This window comes from Ictalurus furcatus, chromosome 19 (assembly GCF_023375685.1).
Source record: "Ictalurus furcatus strain D&B chromosome 19, Billie_1.0, whole genome shotgun sequence".
NCBI lineage: Eukaryota > Metazoa > Chordata > Actinopteri > Siluriformes > Ictaluridae > Ictalurus > Ictalurus furcatus.
The window spans coordinates 19377643-19400477 of record NC_071273.1 but is presented as its reverse complement, the minus strand read 5'-3'; the positions used below and the strand labels follow the sequence as shown (position 1 = coordinate 19400477).

At 39.4% G+C, this 22835-nt stretch overlaps 2 protein-coding genes across 6 annotated transcripts in view; both read left to right on the top strand.

Moving 5' to 3' along the window:
• Positions 1 to 4330: 4330 nt before the first annotated feature.
• Positions 4331 to 10206, top strand: naf1 (nuclear assembly factor 1 homolog (S. cerevisiae)). The gene is given in 10 exon segments (XM_053649718.1): positions 4331 to 4885; positions 5595 to 6094; positions 6979 to 7141; positions 7840 to 7933; positions 8094 to 8176; positions 8288 to 8448; positions 8764 to 8815; positions 9530 to 9629; positions 9771 to 9941; positions 9944 to 10206. Coding segments are annotated over 10 exon segments (1503 nt in total). The 5' UTR covers positions 4331 to 4846; the 3' UTR covers positions 10084 to 10206.
• Positions 10207 to 12665: 2459 nt separating this feature from the next.
• LOC128622952 (coiled-coil domain-containing protein 136) overlaps positions 12666 to 22835 on the top strand; it is a 48948-nt gene continuing 38778 nt past the window's right edge. Inside the window, exons 1-3 of one of the 5 annotated variants that reach the window (XM_053649722.1) lie at positions 12666 to 12794; positions 14235 to 14493; positions 14749 to 14999. In XM_053649722.1, the coding sequence (XP_053505697.1) occupies positions 14945 to 14999 (55 nt within the window). In that variant the 5' untranslated portion in view covers positions 12666 to 12794; positions 14235 to 14493; positions 14749 to 14944. The other 4 variants (XM_053649720.1, XM_053649721.1, XM_053649723.1 and 1 more) reach the window with 4 other exon arrangements.

Sequence of the window (22835 nt, the reverse complement as noted above, 5' to 3'; positions counted from 1 at the left end):
GTTTTATTCCTCATATTGTCTCAGGGAGTTTTGTTAAAAGCATATCACAAATAAAATTTTGAATTGAATTGTGTGCACGGTGGCTTAGTGGTTAGCACGTTCGCCTCACACCTCCAGGGTTGGGGTTCGAGTCCTGTGTGCGGAGTTTGCATGGGGATTCCTCTGGGTACTCTGATTTCCTCCCCCAGTCCAAAGACATGCATGGTAGACTGATTGGCATGTCCATAGTGTATGAATGAACTTGTGTATGTGAGTGTGCCCTGTGATGGATTGGCACCCTGTCCAGGGTGTACAGGCCTTGTGCCCCATGCTGCCTGGGACAGGCTCCAAGTTCCCCGTGACCCTGAAGAATAAGTGGTATAGAAGATGGATGAATTTGCTAATAGTATATAACACACACCTAGCTGAAGAAAACATCATGTTACTACTGTTTGATCTACATACACTATTTATTCCAGATGCACCACTCATCTTACCACTAAGTACTGTATATTTGTGCTTGGTGGAAGTGGCCAGGGTAGGACTGGGGTAAGGTGCAGTTTCACATGGTCAGCAGCGATACTCGGATGAGCTGGGGATTTCAGAAGAGTGAGGAGCCAGATTTCCCAGTGTGCTGAGAAATCTTTGCTGATGAAACCTGTGCTGTTGATGCGGGCCAGATTGGCTCCATGGATTCATGCTGTTCGCGCCATGTTCTGACCCGACCAACTGCACATCGCAACAGAAATATTAATCCATTTGAGCAGACAAAGTTTTTTTTCCAGTCTTGGACTCTACTGAACTTGTGCCCACAGTGGCCTCTGATTCTTGTTTACGACGGACAGGAGTGGCGCTGTTATGAGGTCTGCCTCAGGGTTTGCTGTATTCGATCTGCCCACAGAGCTGCTGCTTGCTGGATGTTTTTTGTTTTCCACGCCGCTCTGGGTGTACTTTAGAGACTGTTGTGCATAGGGTTCCCAGGAGAGTCTGCCTCTGACAGCTGTGCTGAGATCGCAGTCATGTGGATTTACTAATTGGGTGTACAGGTGTTCCTGGTGGAGTGGCCTGTGTGTGTATTAGTTTGGATAGTTATATATTTCCTTTTTTCCCCCAAGTATTTGTTAATATTTTGCTGCAGAATGGTGTTTGATTTGTAGATAAATACTACGTTCAGAATATTTTGAATGTAATTTTTTTCTTATCCTTTGATTTCCTAATTGTTTCTAATGAATAAATAAATACAAAAAAAAAAAAAAAAATCTTAGCATTCGTAAATTGCTGTGGTATAAGAGAAATAAAACACTTTGGGGGTGTGCTGTTATTGGAAAACAATCATTTGTATTTGCGACGTTATAGATTTGGAATATAGTATCTATATACTTTTAAACACAAAACAATAGCTTTTGTTTGCACTGTCTGCAATACCATACTTTTGTACTGTATTTTTCTATAGCCCACTCTTTCCTCACTGCTTCTTCTGCATTACATACTGCTCTTTTGCATTCAGCTGTTGTGAATCAACCGAAAAGCTGGAGCAACTTTCATCATATCTTCCTTGTAGATCTGGACACAACTGCCTCCCTATTGAAAGTACATAATATCCTTACCCATGTCAAGTCAAGTGTATTTATAAAGCCTCTATTGGCTTTAGTGTAAGACTACAGTACCGAGAGTTGCATTAAATGAATACATCAAACAAAACGCTTGCGAACAATATGCAAATGAAATCATGCTAAATTGATTTTTATGCATTAAGGTTTTAAACAATACAATACAACTGTTTACTGCTAAATCAGGTATAATGGCTGTAAAGTGAGCCAAATAAGCAGGACAAATAAGGGCAGATAAGTGTATGTTACTTTACTCCAGACTCCACTGATGTCAATCTGCACATTAAGATAACGTATCTCCATATTTTCCATTGAGGCCTGACATTCCTGTTTAACAGTGTGAGCTAAGCAGTACTCACAGTTTAAGTTAGAATTTAAGTTGTGGCTCCTGAGTGGTGCAACCGAAAAGCGAGAATCCCGACGATGCCACAGCCATCTGAGTCCTATGCCTTCAAGTCCTATTGCAAATGTCGTAATTATGAAGTGCGCATACTTGAACATCACCACAATGTTGTCAATACGACTCAGGAAGTGTATAGTGAGCCCCCAATTTCTGTCAATAACAAAAAATCACGGCAGCCATGAATATGAATGGCACATATAAAGCAGATGGCAAGATATAAGTAGTGACTTTACATTTACATGTTAACTCTTCCATTTTTTATTTCAATTTTCACATTTTCCTTTAGTAAGGTTTAATCAATTTCTTGTCATTGATGATGAAAAAAGAGAGAGGCTTTAAACTCCAAAAGCTGCTCATATTAAGCCATATCATAGTCGATGTCAAAGGCAAACATCAGGTTATCGGATGAGGTACAGTACGATGTGCTGATTCACTTTGCCCGCACTTGGTATTTAGCATATTAATAAGTTAAAGGACTAATTGTTTCAAGTAATAGTCTGACAATGTTAATACGACCGTGTACTAAGGCGTAAAAAGTCCTTCTAGTAAAGTCTGTCCACTCGGAAGCCATCTTGGCTGCATTTATTTTCAGAAATAGTAGAAATACTAATACCTGCTTGAATGGGGAGAGACACATAAACCAGAAACAAATTAACAAGATGACTTTTGAAACACTGATTTGAAATGGCTGCTAAAATCTGATAAAAGAGCGTAGCTGGCTGTCTTTGTCTCCAAAAACACACACAAAAAACGCATTTGCTTCAGCTACTGCTCATGCATGCTTCTCTATAATGAACACAGCAAAATGTCCTGTATCTGCACATGTGCCAGTGTAGGAATCTGATAGATCAGGGGTTTTTCTGGTCTTAACCGACAAGGCCGTTTTTCCATGAGTACTACAGCCACCACGCTGAGTGTTACATGTCCCAGTCATATTTTAATGAGTGGTCCGTCTCTACTCAAAAAGTATTTTTTATAACATATAACATGCAGTGTTATCCATGTCAGCTGTCAGAGTTGGTTCATTTGTGAGGAATCTATAAAACAACACTTGTCATATTGTATGTTTTCTGTGGTTGAGCCCGTGATCTATATAAAAAATGTATCTGTGTATTATTAAGCTTTGATTATGCAAAGTGTCCAGCATACAAGTCCCTGTGAATGAGCTGCTTGACTATGAGCTTGACTATGATTCAACATTCAACAATTCAACATGTTAGTGTTTTACTATTGGTTTATGGAATAAATATTCTTATACAAATGATTAAATGAATGAATGAATGAATGAATGAATGAATGAATGAATGTTAATGGGTTTGGGTTAAAATGTTGTTGTTGGTGGTGTGTGTAGTGTCGCCCTCTTGTGGCTGAATGTTACTGTTACACATGTGTTCCCCTGCTGAAGTGCAGATTTACCTACCAGCTGTTTTGTCTTATCTAAACCTGGTGACTAACTGATGGGAAATCACTAAACAGTGCTGAACTGCAGCCCTGAAGAACCGGAAATGACGACTGATCCCTCTGGAGGTCAGGTCTGTAACGGGAAGTGTTTCCACAGACTAAACTTTTAAAAGTGACATGATTAAATATATACAACACTCATAAATAAGTTATAAACACACACACACACACACACACACACACACACACACACACACACATATATATATATATATATATATATATATATATATATATATATATATAAATTTCCCCCCCGTTATATTGAAGCCACTTACTTTGTGTTAATAAAAGAATAGCTGCACAATTCAACTCTGAAATGTATTGTTGGTGTCATCTTTCGAGAGTAGGGATAAACAAATTTTGCACACATGTATGGCCTTTATGCAGTTGTAAATGTGTGCTTTGAACCTGTTTAGCGGTCCATTATGATCTAATAACAACCCATAACTCATAATAAAAGAGGCAGATTCAACACTCATACACTACCTGAGCCTGCTCACTATGGAGAAAGTAATGAATTAAATACTTAAGGATAGAAGGACAGTAGGAGGGAAGAACGGAAGGAAGGAAGAAAGGAAGAAAAAAAAAGAAGGGTCAATGGATGGACAGAAAGAAGGAAGGAAGGAAGGAACAATGGATGGACAGAAAGAATGAATGAAGGAAGGAAGAAAAGAAAGAAGGGTCAATGGATGGACAGAATGAAAGAAGGAAGGAATGAATGAATGAAGGAAGGAAGGAAGGAAAGAAGGAAGGGTCAGTGGAAGGAGAGAAAGAAGGGTCAATGGATAGAGAGAAAGAAAGAAAGAAGGAAGGAAAGAATGGTCAGTGGAAGGACAAAAAGAAGGAAGGAAGGAAGGAAGGAAGGCTCAATGGATGGACAGAAAGAATGAAGAAAAGAAAGAAGGGTCAATGGATGGACAGAAAGAAAGAAAGAAAGAAGGAAGGAAGGAAGGAAAGAATGGTCAATGGATGGACAGAAAGAATGAACAAATGAAGGAAGAAAGGATGGCAAGAAGGGTCAGAGGAAGGACAGAAAGATGGAAGGAAGGGTCAATGAAAGGAAGGAAGGAAGTACAGAAAGATAGAAAAGAGGAAAGGAAGAAAGGAAGGATGGATGGCATGAAAGATGAAAAGAAGGAAGTATGGAAGGAAAGGAAAGAGGAAAGGAAGGACTGTAACGTTGTTCTTTTTTTTACGCATACAATAAATAAAATATATTTTATTTTTGTTCGAATATATCCGACTTTTATTTTGAAATAAACGACGAGTCGGTGCACAATCAGGAAGTGGCGTTGTAGAAGGCGTGTACGTAGCGCGCGTGGCTATCATGGATGTCTCAGCGTTGATTTGAGGCAGCAAGAATATAGAATATCTACAAGAAAAAAAAAATATGGAGACTACAAACACTGAAGGCTTGATATCCTGTGAGGTACAGTGTGCGGAATGTTATGTCATGTCATGTCATTTGTGTTATTTGTGTTATTTGTATTTTGACTTATAACGAGCTCGTGAAATTGAAACGCGTTAGTTAGTGGAGAAGCTCAGATAGCGTTTCATCTTCTTCTGTAAATAATTAATAACAATATCAAACGGAAAAACAAGTTTAACATGTAATATGTATTGACACAAACGCGGTCGCTGTTAAATGTGTAACTGGGGAGGGATAAATGTAACAGCCATCATGTTACCGCGGCCACGCACATGCGTGGGGGGAAAAATAAAGTTGTATTCAACAAATGTTAAACGGAGCGGTCTTTTCACCGCATTTCCTGTATATATTCGCACAAATCCCACCTCCTTGATTACGATTGGCTAAAAAGTCATACTTACAAACAGAACACCAATGAGACGTAGTTATTCAGAGGCGCCGGCTTAGGTCTAGCCAATCAGATTACAGGAGGCGGGACGTGTCGAATTTACGAAGAGAAGGAATTCGTTTTTTTGTGTGTATTTTTATTTATATAGCAACTTTGCAAAGTGCTGTACAAAGTATAAAAACATCAAATTAGTAATAGTTAAACATATTTTAAATATTCTATTAAAAAAATTTACGTTAATAATTAATTAATAATAGTGACAACAGTTCCAACAGGCATTCAGGGTCACCGTTCCACTTTGTTTAATTTTTTTTATTCAAGTGTGAAGTGGATGAAAAAGCACCTGAAGGTGAGAAAGCAGGTGAACTGCAGGGCCATGAAGTCGTACCTGATCCAGGTGTAACAGGGCTGATTACGCAAATGGAAACGTCTGTGTCTGGGACCGTGGAGAAAGACTCTCTGGGCCATGAGGTTGTTTCTGAGATACGTACAGCAGAGATCACTCCAAACCCGAATGAGGCGATGGAGACGTGCATGTCTGAACAGGACAGAGATCAGCACCCTGAAACTTCTATTGGGACTGTAGAGGAAGATTGTACGGGCCATGAAGTCGTGCCTGCATCGGGAACAGCGGAGATCACCCCGAAGCCGAACGGGGAGATGGAGACGAGTGTGTGTGAACCGAACGGAGATCGGCACTCCGACGCTGAGAAGAGGACTGTAGAGAAAGACACAGTGAGCCCTCTCCTTGGAGGAGGAGGATCTCTGGCTCTGCTGAGCGCACTGTACCGAGATGAGAGCGCAGACGAGCTCTCAGAGAGGTGAAATAACACACCACACTGTTTTCTTAAACTGTTGCTCATGGCTTTGGTGTATGTTAATAAGCATAAGGGGTATTTATTTATTTATTGTCATTCTGTACATGTTGACGCATGTGAACGAAATATGTACTCAGGACCAGCAGCGTATTAAACAGAAAATATATAATATACAAATATACATGCAGTAAGTTAAAAATAATTTAATAGCCAAAAAAACTAAAACCTAATAATAAATAAGTAAGCAACAAGTTTTTAAAAGCAGTGCATGATATTAGCATATTAAACCAGTGGAACATTATGACAAAGCAGCACAGAATAATGAGATAAGAGGTGTAAATATAAGGAGAGATCAGTCACTTAGGTGGGGTGTTCATGATTGATTTTGTTTAAGATGGTTGAGGTGCTTGTATCTATATCACAACATGGAGAACATTAAATAAATCTTCTGATTTGTTTCCCACTTGTTAGTAAATCAGAAGAGTTGCTAATAGTGCAAAATGTACATACCTTTAGGAACAAACTAAGCAGACAAAGCAAGATGTTTAGCAAGATCTCCCTTTCTGAATATGGTATAAATATTATATAGAGAATATACATAAAAAAATTAATAAAATAACGTACATGTCAAGTCTTTGGCTTTTTAACTCTTTAAGCTGGGGGGTGAAAACTTTTGCACTCAACTCTAGGCATTGTTATTTATGTATCAGCCACCATTCTAAGACTACAATGTTATTCTATCAGTGTTGTGATATGATATTTGATGATGTATGATAGATGGCCCATGATATTTTTATACATTTCTCTTTTTAGTACGGATTTTTCATATATTTTATAACAGTATTAACATATTTGCCTAAAATAATATGATTTCTTCTTTTTTTCAGTGAGTCGGACTCCTCTTCATCAACATCTTCCTCATCATCATCTTCCTCATCCGACCCCATTGTCATGGTGACGAATCAGCTTGAGCAGGATGAAGAGGAAGACGGTGTTGCTCCTGGGAAAAAAGCAGCACCAGTGAGAACTCAAGATGAGCTGCTTATCGAGGTGAGCGAGCGTGTGCAGTGTCCTCAGTATCAGCTCTGTATGTGCAGCAGATCATGTATAATATACATACCGGTCATAAATTTAGACACACTCATTCTTTATTTTTATTCCCCCCCACACACACATTTTAGAATAATAATGAAGTCATCAAAACTCTGGAGTAACACAAATGGAGCTATGGGAATTATGTTGTAATAAAAAATCCAAAATAAATCAAAATAATTTAGCATTTTAGCATCTTCAAAGTAGACGCCCTTTTTGTCTAGAATTTCCAGAAATGTATTCTTGGCGTTTTCTCGACCGATTTCTTGAGGAATATCCCTGAGATGCTTTTTAAACAGGGTTTAAGGAGTTCAGATCTACGCTGGACTCTTACTGGCTGCTTTTCGGAATATTTCCCTCTAAGTCATCCATTTAGAAAAATATTTTTTTATAAATAAAATGTTAGTTTTCTAATGAAAGAAATGAATATGTTGGCACAATTATATTTTTGTCTTCAACACCGATTTCACACATTTAATCATACACCTTCAGATCAGAAGCTTTTTAAGATCATGAGAAACATTTCAGTCGAGTGTCCCAAAACTTTTGACCGGTAGTGTATACTCAAATTGGATGAAAACAATTGTTTTTGGTTTGGTAGAAATACAGAGCTGTCATCACTGTTAGGAAGTCATTTTGGACTGAATTGTGTGCAGGACCTTCCTGCAGTGGAGAATCTGACCATCAACCTTCCTGATGGCACCGACATGGAGCCAGTTGGAATCATCTCAAGCATCGTGGATCAACTTGGTATATTTTAGAGAGATCTGAATCCATAAATCACATCTTCAAGTTAAAACCGATTGTACAGTTGCCATGGTTACATCGTGACCTGGCTCACTAGCTCCATGAGTGATCATAAGGAACGTTATAAACGAGGTTCATAGCTCATGTTTGTTTCATGTTCTAGTTATCATCGAGTCTAAAAAGGACACTCCGACCCTGAACGACGACAGCGTCTTATTCAACAAGGACAGGATGTCTATCGGCAGGGTACTTTCTCTACTTGGGGATTTCATATGCTTTTAGGATTTATTTTTTTCCTGAATGATATGACCCTTTCCTTTGTCCGACCGTTTGATCTGTTTTGTTTTCTTCTCTTAGGTGTTTGAAGTCTTTGGTCCTGTGTGCCAGCCGTACTACATCCTGAGATTCAACTCTCAGGAGGACATAGAACAGAGGGACCTCAAAATAAAGGAGCCGGTTTACTTTGCCCCCAAAATCAAAGACTTCACTGAGTACATCTTCGTAGAGCAGATCAAGCAGTGAGTAACTCCTTTTATAGATCACGGTGTCTGGACAGTGGTGTGTCAGTGGTTAAAGGCTCTGGGTTACTGATCAGAAGATCAGGAGTTCAAGCCCCGGCACTGCCAAGCAACCACTGTTGGGCCCTTGGGAAAGGCCCTTAACCCTCTATTGCTCAGTTGTATAAATGAGAGAGATGTAAGTCGCTCTGGATAAGCCCGTTTGCCAAAATGCCATGAATGTAAATGTTTAGGAATTTCTAGTCTTAGAGTTTTTCTTCTTCCTTTTCAATTTTTCCATTTGTTTGATGTTCTGATTTTTTTTAATGACTGCAGAATTAAAGGATCCGATGCTTCATGGAAAAATGACCAGGAGCCACCGCTAGAGGTAAATGATGTTTTTGTACATTCGGTAGTCACTACTAAGTGTTTAGCTACGGCACAGGGATTTTATTGCTCGCTTATACCGCTGTGTGCTCGCAGATCGACCGCTCTCTATTAGACATACTGTTTAAGTTCTTTGTCTGATACCAGTCACATGACCAGAATCTGAACCCTGCTCTGGCTGATTTCCTCTCATCTGGTACCAGGAAGAAGTCACACCGATACCATCGTTTAGTGAAAGCTTCTTAGTTTAATGATGCAGAAAGCGTACTATATATATATATATATATATACACAGAAATATTTATAAAGAATGATAAATTTCAATTGGAACAGGTCACACATAAAATCAAAACATCTATTACGTAGGTTCGAGTGATATGAGAACTAAAGGCGACTAGTCTGCTAGATAATAATAGGAGGAAGAAGAAGAAAGGAGAGAGAGAGAGAGAGTGAGGGCGAAAGGCGAGGTGATTAGGAATGCTCAAAACAACACATTCTACGAACATAAATCCATTTGGCTCCAGTACATCGTGACACAAACTAGAGACCTTCAGAATTGAGACCCAGAGATCATGCTATGAAACTCATCACTGTTTAAACGAGCCGAGATGTTTTATGAAGTTACTTAGGTTAATTGTGTAACGATATTTACACAACACACGTTATGCAGTCTGCTTGGCGTGGATTGCCATCATTAATGAATACGTTTATGCAGGCCCTGGATTTCAGTGATGATGAGCAGGAGAAGATGGCCAAGCAGAAACTGAAGGCACAGAGGAGACCACAGCAACAGAGACAAGAAGAGTCTGACTCGGGTGAGCCACTGCTCGTTACCTCACACCTCTTATAAACCCTTGTACCTGTACCTTTTAATTATTAGTTGACCAAATAGAACAGTTTCTTCGTAATAATATTTGCTGTCAAGAAAATTCTCTCACGCAATATTCTCTCAGCAGACAGTGAGTCCTCGGCCAGTAGACCCCCACCTCCCCCAAGGAGAAAACCCCGGCAGAACAGGAACCCGCCGCGCGGCCGGCCCACGCATCACGAGCCTCGTGGTGGCTTCCACGCTAACTATCACGCCAATCCTCACTTTCAACAAGACTTCATGCACCGACCTCCTGACCCATACAGGCCCCCTTCCGAGGTCATGGGTACCCTCCCTACCCCCGAGCCCCACCTCCTCCCATGGGCATAGACCCCTGGCACCCATGCCCTTACCCAGGTCCCATGTTCTACCCTCCTCCACCACCACCTCCATCAAACTAACCGAACAGAACAGTACTATCTCAGAGCTGGAGTGACTGAGAGCTGATGTGGAAATGAAGAGATTTTTACTGGAACGTTATTAAAGTGTCCATGGTGGATGTGGATGTGTATAGAAGAAATTAATGGAACATTTGTGATGTTTTTGTTTAGTCTTTTTCAGTGCAGAAAGAACGGTTACAGTTTACCAGTTGTCTTTTCCTTGTTGCTATGAATGTAACCGAATGCGACTATATTATTGGGAATGAACAGATTACTTTGTTTGTTATAAATGGATACAGAACAGGAGGCATGCTGTTCTTTTTCCCCTCACAGGACCTCTGGTTCAGACTAGAGGTGTGTATCGGGACTGGGAACCCACAGGATGAAACCAAAAAAAAAAAAGGATGAGAAATAGGGTTAGGACACGCCCACATTGGGGTTAAATCTGAATACAGATACAGACTTTCAGAGCACTAAACTGATTACTTCTTTTGTACCTTTTAGTATATATCTTTGACTTGGAAATATCAATATAGTGTACCTTTTAAAAATTGTTGAAGATGCATAATAGGATCTTACAAGGACCACTGATGTATCTTTTAAATCTTTACTCTAAAAGTTAATTAAAGGCAAAAAAAAAAACATACTATTAATGAAAAAAAGATGCACACTTGATGAAAAGTAACAGTACATCAGACAATCTCTGCATTGGAAAATTTGCAATTTATTATTTTTAAAAAATAAAATAATAAGGCCTCATTACAAGTAGTTTATTATTATTATTATTATTATTATTATTATTATTTTTTTTTTTTTTACCATCAACACACCATCAAACACTGATTTATACTTTATTGGGTTTTGTTATTCTTACAAACAAGCAAGGATGTAAAATATACATATCCTCAATCATTTTAACAAAAACCATAAAGAGACACAAAACAAAAATAAGCGAATGAATAAAAATATACACATAAAGGAAAAAGGGGTATATTTATATCGGGTCCTGCAAGAGACATTGTCATTGTTACTGTGCCCTTTAGTGCACTCATATTCCTGCCTTGCCGCATAATAACTTGCAAAGTGCAAAAATCGAGAAACTTCCTCCATGTAGAGTAGTAGATATCTATCCTCCAGTGCGCGCTCCAATCTGACAGCCACACATACGTTGATGGCTTTCCATGAGACTTCCAGCCTCTCACAGTGATACATCTGCCCAGCATGATGCAGCTCTGTATCTAGCTTTCCTAATATGACTTAAAGGCTGTGGGTCACCCAGAATATACAAACTGGAACAGAAATTTAACTGGGCCTGTGATCTTTGACATATAATTGGGCACCTCTCCCTAAAAATATTGTACTTCTGAACATCTTCTGAAACAGGCTGCCCTCCTCCCTCTGGCATCGCCAGCAATCTGGACAGTCCATCAAACCTGCTCTAAACAGCCTGCTGGGCGTCCAGTAGAATCTGCAATATTTTAAATTGTATAAGACGCGTTCTAATATCTCTAAACAGCCATCAAACTGTCTTGGAGAAATCCCTCAATCTCTACACTAATATGTAGTGTATCTCTGATTACCGTTGACAAGAATTGATCACGATCTGTTCGGGTTTCACAAAGAAGTCTAAAGACAGTCGCTAATGCAAATACAAATGCAAAACTACGCCATTTACTACAATAAATATTACAAAACCATATAACTGGCTCTAGTTCAAACACTTTTCAATTGATCTTGCCTTCATGCTTTTGTAGAATACATATTTTTTGTGTAAGTGCTGTAAGCTACAAGACTCAATTATTTAAAAAAAAAAAAAAAAAGCTTTTGCAGTATTTAATTGTAACAGTGTTGTCAGAAACAGCATCCTGATGGCACATAAGTTTTTTTTTTTAAAATTTAGTCTCATGCTGATGTCATGACAGTCAGTGAGTACTGTAGAAACATTTGAACAGAAACTGGCAGCTTTCCAGCTCGCTCATCACTTTCTGCTTTGCTCACTGAGAAACAAAGAGTCCAAACTCCACCTTCCCACTGCGCACACCTGCTAATCCATGCCTCAACCTGCTACAGCACTTCTGCATAGTGTTTCATACAAAGATAAGTCATGCAGAGTGCCATGACATTTAATATGGGATCATATACCATGATGCTGAAATCGGACCATATTATCGGATCATGTACCAAGAGGTCGTCTGAATAATGGATCTGGTATCAGCGAATACTTACAGCTCGGATGTAATTTTTTTCCTAGTGTTGGTCCTTGTTGTTCCAGCTGTGTACATCAGGGTCACAAGGACCCTGTGCAGCTGGGTATTGGCAGCAGATTTACTCCTTCCCGTGGAATCTGGGCCGCTTGAATGGAAAGCATTGGCCTTGTTTGCGACGAGAGCCGTTTGAAACAGGAAGGAGCTTTGTGCTGTTTATCTCCTGACATCATATTGACTCTTTACTTGAGCTTCCTCTTAAACACAGTGATGAAATGTGTGTATGTTTGTAGAAGTCATTTTAAATGATGTTTTTGTTTTGTTGTGATATCATTTCTATAGCAACGGCGTACACAGGGACTTGTATACTGGACGCGCCGCATAAATCATTGCTACATATGGTGAACCTTTCTGTAAGGAAAGGTTTATTTAACATTTATGCTGATACTGGAGAGGTTCCTTTCGGCTTTCTGACACAGGAAAGTCTTCGGGAAGGACGTTGAACAAGACCACTCCGAATCGTAATGTGTAAATGTATTTTGCAACCATTGTCACTGGAAACCTGTGGTCTGAATTGAAGAGCCTGAAATGTTGTGCATGGAGAGGTGGACCAAGATCCCTCTATAATCATCGCCAACCTTGTGTGACCTTACAGCAGCATGCTCATTACACTAATCTCCCTAGGGGTGGATTAACTGAATATTAATTGCCAATATACAATCCCCTCTGAAGCTATTGGAACAGCAAGACCAATTTGTACACCAAAGGCATTTGGGTTTGAGATCAAAAGGTGGATATGAGACGAGAATTTAGGATTTCAGCTTTTATTTCCTGGTATTGCATATCCCTTGCTTTCTTCTTTTGTGATGCTTTTCCAGGCTTTTACTGCCGCCTCTTTCAGTTGTTTGTTTCGGGGGGAATTGAGTGAAATGCATGCTCAATTGGGTTAAGGTCTGGTGATCATCTTGGCCAATCTCATTGTCTTACTGTATGATAAAGCTTTATTTGGATGCATTCCTTTGTAAGTTGGCAGACAAAATGTTCATGTAAACTGAATTCATTCTGCTGCTACCATCATGAGTTCCATCATCAATAAACATTAGTGAGCCTGTCCCAGAAGCAGCCATGCAGGCCCTGGCCATGACACTACCTCCACCATGTTTCACAGGTGAGCTTGTATGTTTCGAATCATGAGCAGATCCTTTCTTTCTCCGCACTTTGGCCTTTCCACCACTTTGGTAGAGGTGGTTTTCTCCCATAGACAGCTCTCTGATCTTCATCTTGGTTATCCTTTTTAACAATGAATGCAGTCTTAGAGTAGAAGAGTAGAAGTTCAGAGCTATTTATTGTTTAAATGATCAATCTAACAGGACGCACCTGGGTACCAAGAAACACCTCTCAGTCAGCTCGCCTAAAAATTGGGTGTTCTGATACAAAATGTGCTGTGTCGTTTAACACATCATATAAATGTCTTCAGTCTGCAGCACAAACAAGTGAATTAGCCTTGCTGTTCCAGTAGTTTTGGAGGGGACTGTATTTGAAATCAGTGGGGTTTTTTTTCTTCTAAAAAACGAAACAGTGCACTTAATTTATACTTGAATGAAAATATTATGTTGAAATAGAACTATAAAGTATTGGCACCCTGTCCAGGGTGTACCCCGCCTTGTGCCCGATGTTCCCTGGGATAGGCTCCAGGTTTCCCTGTGACCCTGAAGGAAGGATAAGCAGTATAGAAGATGGATGGGTGGATGGATAAAACTATAAAGTGTCTCCTCAATCTGTTGAAGCACAAAATATCACTCACTGCATGTGTTAGTTATTTGTTCGTTTTTGCTTGTTTCTATTTTTAAGGGTGCCAATAATTCTGGAGTATGTGAGCTCCTATTCCGATAAGATGTTGAGTTGATTTTTTATGCTGATCTCAGTGACCTGAAGACACGCCTGCCCTGTACTCACATACCTATGCAGAAAGAGGAAATAGGAGGAGAGACAGATGTTTGAATGAAGAAGAGAAGCAGAAAGAGAAAGCATCCAGCAAAAATATTAAGAGAAGAGAAGAAGAGTTGAGCAGGGAGAGAAAGGGGGAGCAAAAGAGCTGAAGGGACGGAGCGACAGAGAGAGCGAGAGAGAGAGAGGAGGAGACTGGGGAAGCGACAGAGAGAGGTAATGAGCACTGAGCTGCAGGAGTATTATCCGTCAGCCTCCTGAGCGGCAGATCTCATTAAAGGTGAGTATGAGAAAGCTATTTGTGTTTGTGTGTGTGTGTGTATGTGTGTGTCGCTGCCAAGCAGTCGATGATGCAGTACACTGTTTTGGCTTGGAGAGACAGGATGAAGAGAGGAAGGTGGACACACAGAAAGGCTTAGAGTAGAATGAAATAAATGAGAAATGTTTTTTTATTTGATTTAAATTCCATCTCAGACATGGAGATATATGATCTAACTCTGTGTGTGTTGTGTCTGTGTGTGTGTCTTACTCTCAGGATGAAGCGACCATTGAGGCACAGTGTGTGTGGAGCCTAAGGTTCCCTCCGAGGCATTTTGTGTGTGTGTGTGTGTGTGTGTGTGTGTGTGTGTTTTTCACAGTCCTGTGTCGCTGCTCCTGCTGCATAGGATCCTTCACGTGTGTAGACGTTTCTGATCCCCTGCCATCCCCCACTTCACGTTGCTACGACAACCATGGACTGCGGACTGCGTCTACCTCCTGTCATCGAGGAGGTCATGGACGTTGCAGGTGCGTGCGTGTGAATTTACATTGTGTTTTTACAGGTGCGTATTGTTTTGTCTAGGGCAGGGAGACGATGCATAATAATAATGCTTGTGTTGTTGTGTCTCTGTTTCTTTCTTCTTTTTTTTTTTGCTCGTGCATTGTTGGTGAGCATGAGAATCATGGCGTGAATTCAGAGTGAATCTGTGTTAAAGTTTTCTGTGCTGTGCTGATAAATCGTGGCATTGGTGACGCGATGCGATCCAAAAAGAAAAAAAAAGAATGCTTGCCATTGTTAAGCAGTTAAGCTAGTAAAGAAGAGGAAGACATTGTAAGAGATGACCACTAGAGAGACAGATAAAAAAAATGAAAGAGAGTCAGCAGGAGAGAGCCATACGGCCAGTCGGTCTGTAGTGACACGTTTCTTGCCTATGACTCAAAGCAGATGGCAGGGCATGCTGAGTGTGACACGGTGTAATCTGGCATTATAAAAGAATATATTGGTCGCAATAAGCATCCATTCCAGCATCACTGTAGTAATCAGCAGTGTGGAAGACATTCTGCTTTATCTGGTAGTCGGTATACAATATGTATAACGTGTTGTTGTTCTCGCTGTGTGTCTGACTGGACTGATCAAGTTCTGTCTGAAAACGTTGCACGTGAATATGCCTTTAAGCATAACTACAATTCTAAATAGAAACTCCACCCTCGAACACATTAAATATGTTTATGAAATATTTGTGATGTGTTAGTATGCTAATTTGTTGTTTGCTGGTATTTGTTTGTATGTTCATTATTCATGTGAGAAGTTAGCGGTTGTGTGCCACACTGATGTCACAGTGGAACATTGCTATCACAGTTACAGTGGTGCTTAATAGGAAAACAAATTTCAATGATCTCAAGCATCTCAAAAGACAGGATGGTCAGGTCTGATAAAAACTAAAGAGCAAGAGCTTCTATTGTAACCCACCATTTAAAACCTCTTACTAATGAGCACAAAAGTAGTGGAGATAATGCAGCGATACGGCACACTTGCGCTCGGTTATGGCGTAGCTAGTTAGTGATCTATGAGATGATGAGTGTGATGATGCTGATTTTTGACGTTGATGAAGCTGATTTGTTTGAGCAGAGTTTACAGACGAGGATGTGAGAGAGCTGGACAGACTAAAGAACTAAAGCGCCGCTGCATCACTCTCTTTAGGCAGAGATGAAGCGAGGGATAAATTTTACTGACGCCAGCAGGTACTCAAATTATGGGTTATATACTGTAGTAGGAAACGTAAGTGAGAATGAAGTGAAACAATACCAACATGTCGAAACTAAAAAGTCCCTCAAGAACTTCATTACAATATAAATCTTGGATGCAACATGTTAATTATAGAGATTGATATGCAAGTCGTTCTGGTGCATTTTTCCTTTAATACTGTCTGTTTGGGTCATAGACAATGGGTAATAACATCTGTAATAATCGGTTACAGGGGTGTTGTGAAGTGGGGTGAGGGATTGGAATGATTTTTATGCTCCTGAGTAGACAGCAAGGATAAACATTATACCCAACAGTAAGCGCAACACAATAACCTGTCAGGGGGCCAAACACTTCTATGGGTGCTTTTGATTGGTTGCATTTTCTATGTTTACAATAAGGGGAAAGGTCATTTCCAATTTGCATATTTATAGACTCTGGATTTCTTGTTGAGGGAAATGTGTAGGCGCTTGGAGTGTGTATGTTTCTTTGTTGGTCAAGAAAGTTATTATTAAATCTTATCATTAAATCAGAGCAAGTTTTGGGTGACTTTGGGTGAACAGTCGTTCTTTACTAAGTTATTTTCTGCATACATCAAGAGAGTGTTTCAATATAAAGTATGCTGAGGATATAAGACAAAGCTCTTTCTGCTCTGTCTCAACCCCATCTGATTTCCATTCCATCCAAATCCAACTGCCCTGACATTACACAGGCCTTGCACTGTGATATACAGCATAACTGATATTAACTGAGGAAGAGTACTGTACTGTAGATGGGAAACGTCAATAGGCTCAGACAGGGTGAGGAACTAAGGAAAAAAGCAACAGAAAACTCTGTCATTGTTGAATTTGCTCAGTTTAAGGAAATGTATTTAGAAGCCAAAGTAACAAATGTAGGCACAAATGAAATGGTACTGGACAAGTAAAAACCAATCAAACTATTTTAGTCAAAAGGTCTTAAGAACCCACCTGATTTTTCATTTTCAACTTTGACATAATCAGAAGTGGGACTTTATAACAATCATGGAGGATTTTACTGTGGTACTTCTGGTACTTTGAGAAGTCAAATCCTTCGGCATCTACACCCAGCACAGATATACTGTATATTATTGTAGACGATCACATACAATAGGACTGATCCATTTTTATTGCTTTTAATTCAGTGTGTAGCTGCTTTTACATGAAGTTTCCTTAGCATGTAGCTAACAAGTGTATCTCCAAGTGTATTTCCAAGTGTAGCTCTTTAGTTAGCAGGAGAATGGTGGTTTTTTGCTCATTGGTCCACTGACTGAAGGCTGACAAATTTGATTTAGCTCTTAATTTAACTAGATAATCCTTTAAACTGTTCTACATTTATTTTAACGGCATGAAGAGGTAGCCAAACCTCAATAACTTAAAAACAAGTAGACTTATAAATAATTGCGATAAATAAATAAATAAATGAGCTAAATATTTTACACATTCAATAATGAGCTTAATATGTAAATATCTGTATCTGAGGCTGTCTCTGGCTGCACATAATTTGATCCCATGACTCTTTTTTCATATTCTTTCTTATCTGTGTTCCAGCTTCCAAGAAATTCATTTGCTAAATTTACATGTAGCTGTACATTTATAGAGAGCTTCATTTCTTTCTGGAGGCGGCTGCTTTTGTAGCCATTTCCTTTAAAGACCCTTTGACTGTGTCACTAAGAGAAAAACAACCTTGGAAAGAATTTTGCTTGCTTGTGTCTGTGACGTTTGTTTGCTAGTTTACCTAAAGATAGATCCTAAACTTACGGCATCTATTGTTCTGACTAAAAATGGACCACGGTTGAATAATATAACTAGCTACATAACTAAACTTATTGGCTAGCAAGATAGTTTCTAGCAAGTTAGCCTGATAAGCTAGCTACACAGCCTCTAAGATGGTGTTACGTCAGTTTAAATTTAACACATGGAACAATATGTGCTAGTTTTTTAGCTAGCTGTGCCAAAATAGGCTACTTTGCCACAAAGGGAAGGTATCTTACAGATAGGACAGATGCCTCTTCATCATGTTTGCTGGAAGATTCTATATAATGACCCACTCTTGTAGTATTCACAACATTGTAAATTAAATTGTCTGATACCCCCTATGTTGTAACACAATGTTTATGTTTCACACTATGGCAACGCCTATAGAAGTTCAGTCAAGGCTAGCATGCTAAGTGTGGTTACAGTGTAATTTTAGTCTACCTGAGTCTTTCTTTAGTAATTAATGAATACATCTGAGGGAAATGTTGACATTCCTTATAGTTTTGTCTTGATTCTATTGTCCTTCTGGCTTTACATCGTTTGTATAAACAACTTAATGGCCCCATGCTAGCTAGTTTATCCTGAATAACATATTGCTCAGTTGTCTAGTAGCAGTGTATGTCCACTTGAACAGTTCATCAGCTGATGTCAGGAATTCCATTTGAACATACCAATAATATTCCATAGATATACCTGACTAATCAGGAATGACCTCAGTTTTTTCTACGACCCCCTTAAGCAGTCAGAGTGCTTTCAGAGTGGACAGCCCTGCTGAAAAACCCCCCCAGCAGAAACATTACAGAAATTCACATTTTTTGCCACTACAAATACCATTACAAACCATCAGCTAACCATTACAACCATTACCATTATTGGTCCTTAATGGTATCCACTAGACCTAACATGCCTCCAGTAGAAGGCAACAAATTACCATTAGAGACCCACAGGGACCATTACAGTTTCCATTAAAGCCAATACAATTCTCATTATAACCATTAAAACCATTACAAATTCTATAAGGGTTTCTATTGTTTTGTTTTTTCATCAGGGAGTGCTCTAGGTGGAGGCGGACATGTTTGCAAACTTTGACATTTTATCCCACACAAAAAATACAGGAGTCTGTGTATGTTTCCTTCCTCCCCATCCCTCAGTTTTCCTCTTCCTCTGGGCCTCCCTTCCTCTGCATAACTCCAGTTGTGTTGTTTAGCTGCTCTACAGAACGTTCTTGAAAAAGCAAAGACGCAGTATCAGGGAATATTTAAGGAGTCAGGGGGCCTAAATGCAGAGAGAGGGAAGGTACATACACTGGGCTGGTGAGTGTTTTATAAGTATCTAGGTTGAGTTTGCTTGGTGTTAGTGTTTGGAACTTTCCTTTTGTTTGTTGTTTTGTTTTTAAATCTCTTTCTTCCAACCTCTCTCTCTCTCTCTCTCTCTGTTTCTTCGCATCTTCTGTTTTTGTACATATGTGGATTGAGTGTGCTTACCTCCTGACAGAGGTTTGTGTTAGCAAGAGTGTGTTACTTTTCCAACAGGCTTGTCATTCTATGAAAGGTGGAAACCTGCAAAAGTGAGTCATTTTTTGCAAAAATTAGTCTCATTTATCTTGAGTTCTTATGCCATGGCAGCTCTGAGATCCTAACTCCCTAAACTGAGCTGGTGAAAACCTGGTCACTGCCTGAAGAACCTACAGTACTCTGGTTGCGAAGATCATTTTTGGTTTTGTTTACATTCATTGACACTGAATATAAAGTCCAGATGGGGGTTGTTGAAAACAAAGTGTGACAACTTTTGCTTTTAGAAGCAGGTTATCACTAGTAGATCCCATTCTCAGCTTGGGTGGTGGGACTGTAACCATGGTAACAACGTGTGTGTCAGACATGCTTGCTGTAATGTTATACAGTTTTATTCTCTGCATGATAGAGAGGGACGGAGGGAGAGAGAACATTGCTGGATCACCTTAATCATGTAGGGTAAGCACAGCTCTCTCTCTCTCTCTCTCTCTCTCTCTCTGTTACTCTTTCTCTCTATTGGTCTCCTGTTTCTCGATTGCTGTAGGGCCAGGATGGAGGTGATGTGAATAATTCATGCCTCTCTTCACTGCACCAGAAATCTGACGCGTTCTCTCTTTCATTCTTCCTTTCTCGTGTTCTTTCTCACCCACAAATCTGCTGCCCCTTTTTATCCAACCCATTTTCAATATCCTGTCTTTGAGATGCACATACATTTCGGACTATTTTCTGTATATTCAGTTTTACCTTTACCTTACTGTTCTTGCATGCTAAATGATTCAATCTAACACAGAGAATCGTAACATAGTAACACAGTGGGACATTGTGGGACAAAATGACATTGTGGGACAAAATGAACTCTAATCCAGGCATTTTCCTTTAAGCCACAGCAACGACCTTGGAATTTGCAGATATGATGCACTAGATGCACAGCTATATCATTAACAAGGTTGTGGATTTCCTACAGGCTTGTAAATAACAAACTTAATTCCTTCAACATGTGGAAGTAGTGATGGGCCTGCTGAAAATAACAATAGAAACCCTCATAGAATTTCTAATGGGTATAATGGGGATTGTATTGGTGTTAATGGAAACTGTAATGGTCTCTGTGGGTCTCTACTGGTAATTTGTTGCCTTCTATTGGTGTCATGTTAGTGGATACCATTAAGGACGAAAAATAGTAGCGGTTTTAATGGTTAGCTGATGGTTTGTAATGGTATTTGTAATGGAAAACATTAGAATTTCTGTAATGGTTTTTTATTGTTTTTTTCAGCAGGGGGCTATGTGATGACCGGGAAGTAGACTAAGTTAACAGAGAAACAACATATTCTCTCTCTCTCTCACTAAGAGAGATCAAATTTTGATGAGAGCCACCGAGCTGCTGTGATGCAAGTTCTGTAGTTCTTTGCTGGGAGACACTTTATTTGAGCTTACTCTGGGAGGACCAGGGCAGAGAAGATTATATAACACCTTTCCAAAATCCAAGCAAGCCTTCCGAAGAATAAAGATAAAAATCTGACAGCTAATTGAAAAGAATAGAGTTTTGGGGCACTTTTTATAATATAGATTGCAGGGGTGGACAAATCAGTAGCCCAGGCTCCCAAACAGATCTCTTGTGCTTATAGAATTTGCTGTATATGTTTAAACTAACACACTTCACAGTGGTGCACGCGCCTTGATGCTAAAATTATAGCATGTCCGCCACCTGGTACACTACACATACACTACACATATCTGCCTACACATAGCTAGTACAGTATGCACAATGTGTCACCCTATGGTAAAACTTATTGAGAGAAAATAAAGAGGCTAACCAGCTGGGAATAATATTTTACTTGTAATGCAAACTGCATCTCATAGCCGAAATGTTCACCAGTGACTTTGTGAATGTTTGTTGAGGGTACAAAAGTGATGTACTACATTAAAGCTCATAAAAAAAAAAATCAGGACAGGTTAAGAACTATGGCTACACAGTCTCTTTGGGAATTTGTAAACTAGTTTGTTTTATGTAGTCCGTATTAATGCATTTACTATTCAGCTTTATCGTCGTTATACATACTGTATATAGGTGTGTACAGTATAATGATTTGCAATGCAAGCCTCAGGTGTAAACATATAACTTATATTATGTATTAGTGCAAAGAAGTATAGGACATTACGTAAGTAGCATACACAAGTTACACAGTAACAGAAACACTTTTAACAGTTAACGCAGTACAAGACACAGTTTCTGTGTGTAGTGTGTAGGTCTAGACTGAGGTTATTAGAATCTGATTGAAACTAGCTCACTAGTTTGGCATATGGTATTACATTACATTAGCTACAACTTTTAGTCATCCATCCATCCATCCATTTTCTATACCTCTTATCCTACAGGGTTGCGGTGAACCTTCATATGCCTGGGAAAATAAATATATTGTTTTGTCTAGGATGGCTTTATGAAAAATGGTAAGCTGTTCCACAATCTAGGATTTGTGTCAGAAAATGCGATTTAGTGTAGTAAATTAGGTTTCCTACTGTACATTTAGCATTTGTCTACACCTACATTGTCTCAGAAATGTAATCTCTAACCAATGATGATAACACAGAATCATTAGCTTATAGACTTCAAGCAGCAATTAGCAGGTACTTGTATGAGTCAGTATGAAGCAGCAGCAGTATAATGAAGGGAACAGTTAGAGCTGGTAGAGCTCAACATGACAGGACCAGGAACTGGCCTCAGGATAGCAGTAGATGTAGAGACAGAGTTATGCAGCATTCTGACGTTGAGCTTAAGCCCATTTTTCTTGCTCGATGTCAGTTCATCTGAGACGCAGTGTTAAATCCAGCACCACTGTCTGACAGTTTGATGTAACCACAACCAGTCCCTACAGGATTTCAGGGAGTTTTTTTTGTGATTCTTCCGGCCAATAACGCTTGATTTTGCTGCGGCTTTTTAAAATGTATGATATGATGCAACTTGCAGAGTTTTTTGTGCTTTTTTGCAGAAAACTACTTGAATTGGAGAAATCGCAATTGCACGAAATAGTTTTACACTATTTTTGCACTTTGCACGGTCTTTCACAGTGATGTTTGTTGGTAAATGAGACCTTTTAGCTGTACTCATTTTCAACGCACATGGATCGAAGAGGGCTTTGGCTGAACGCGCGTCGTGATGATGTCACATGACGCGTCTTGGCCCAAGTCTGCGGAAAATCTGCGGTAATTTTGAAAAATTGACAACTACAGCGAATATTGCAGAGTCTCCTTGATTTTTAATTCATTTCTGTGATTGCAAAATCTGCACAATATGTCACACTGAAGTATATATTTTGGACTGCACATATACTTGAAAAAC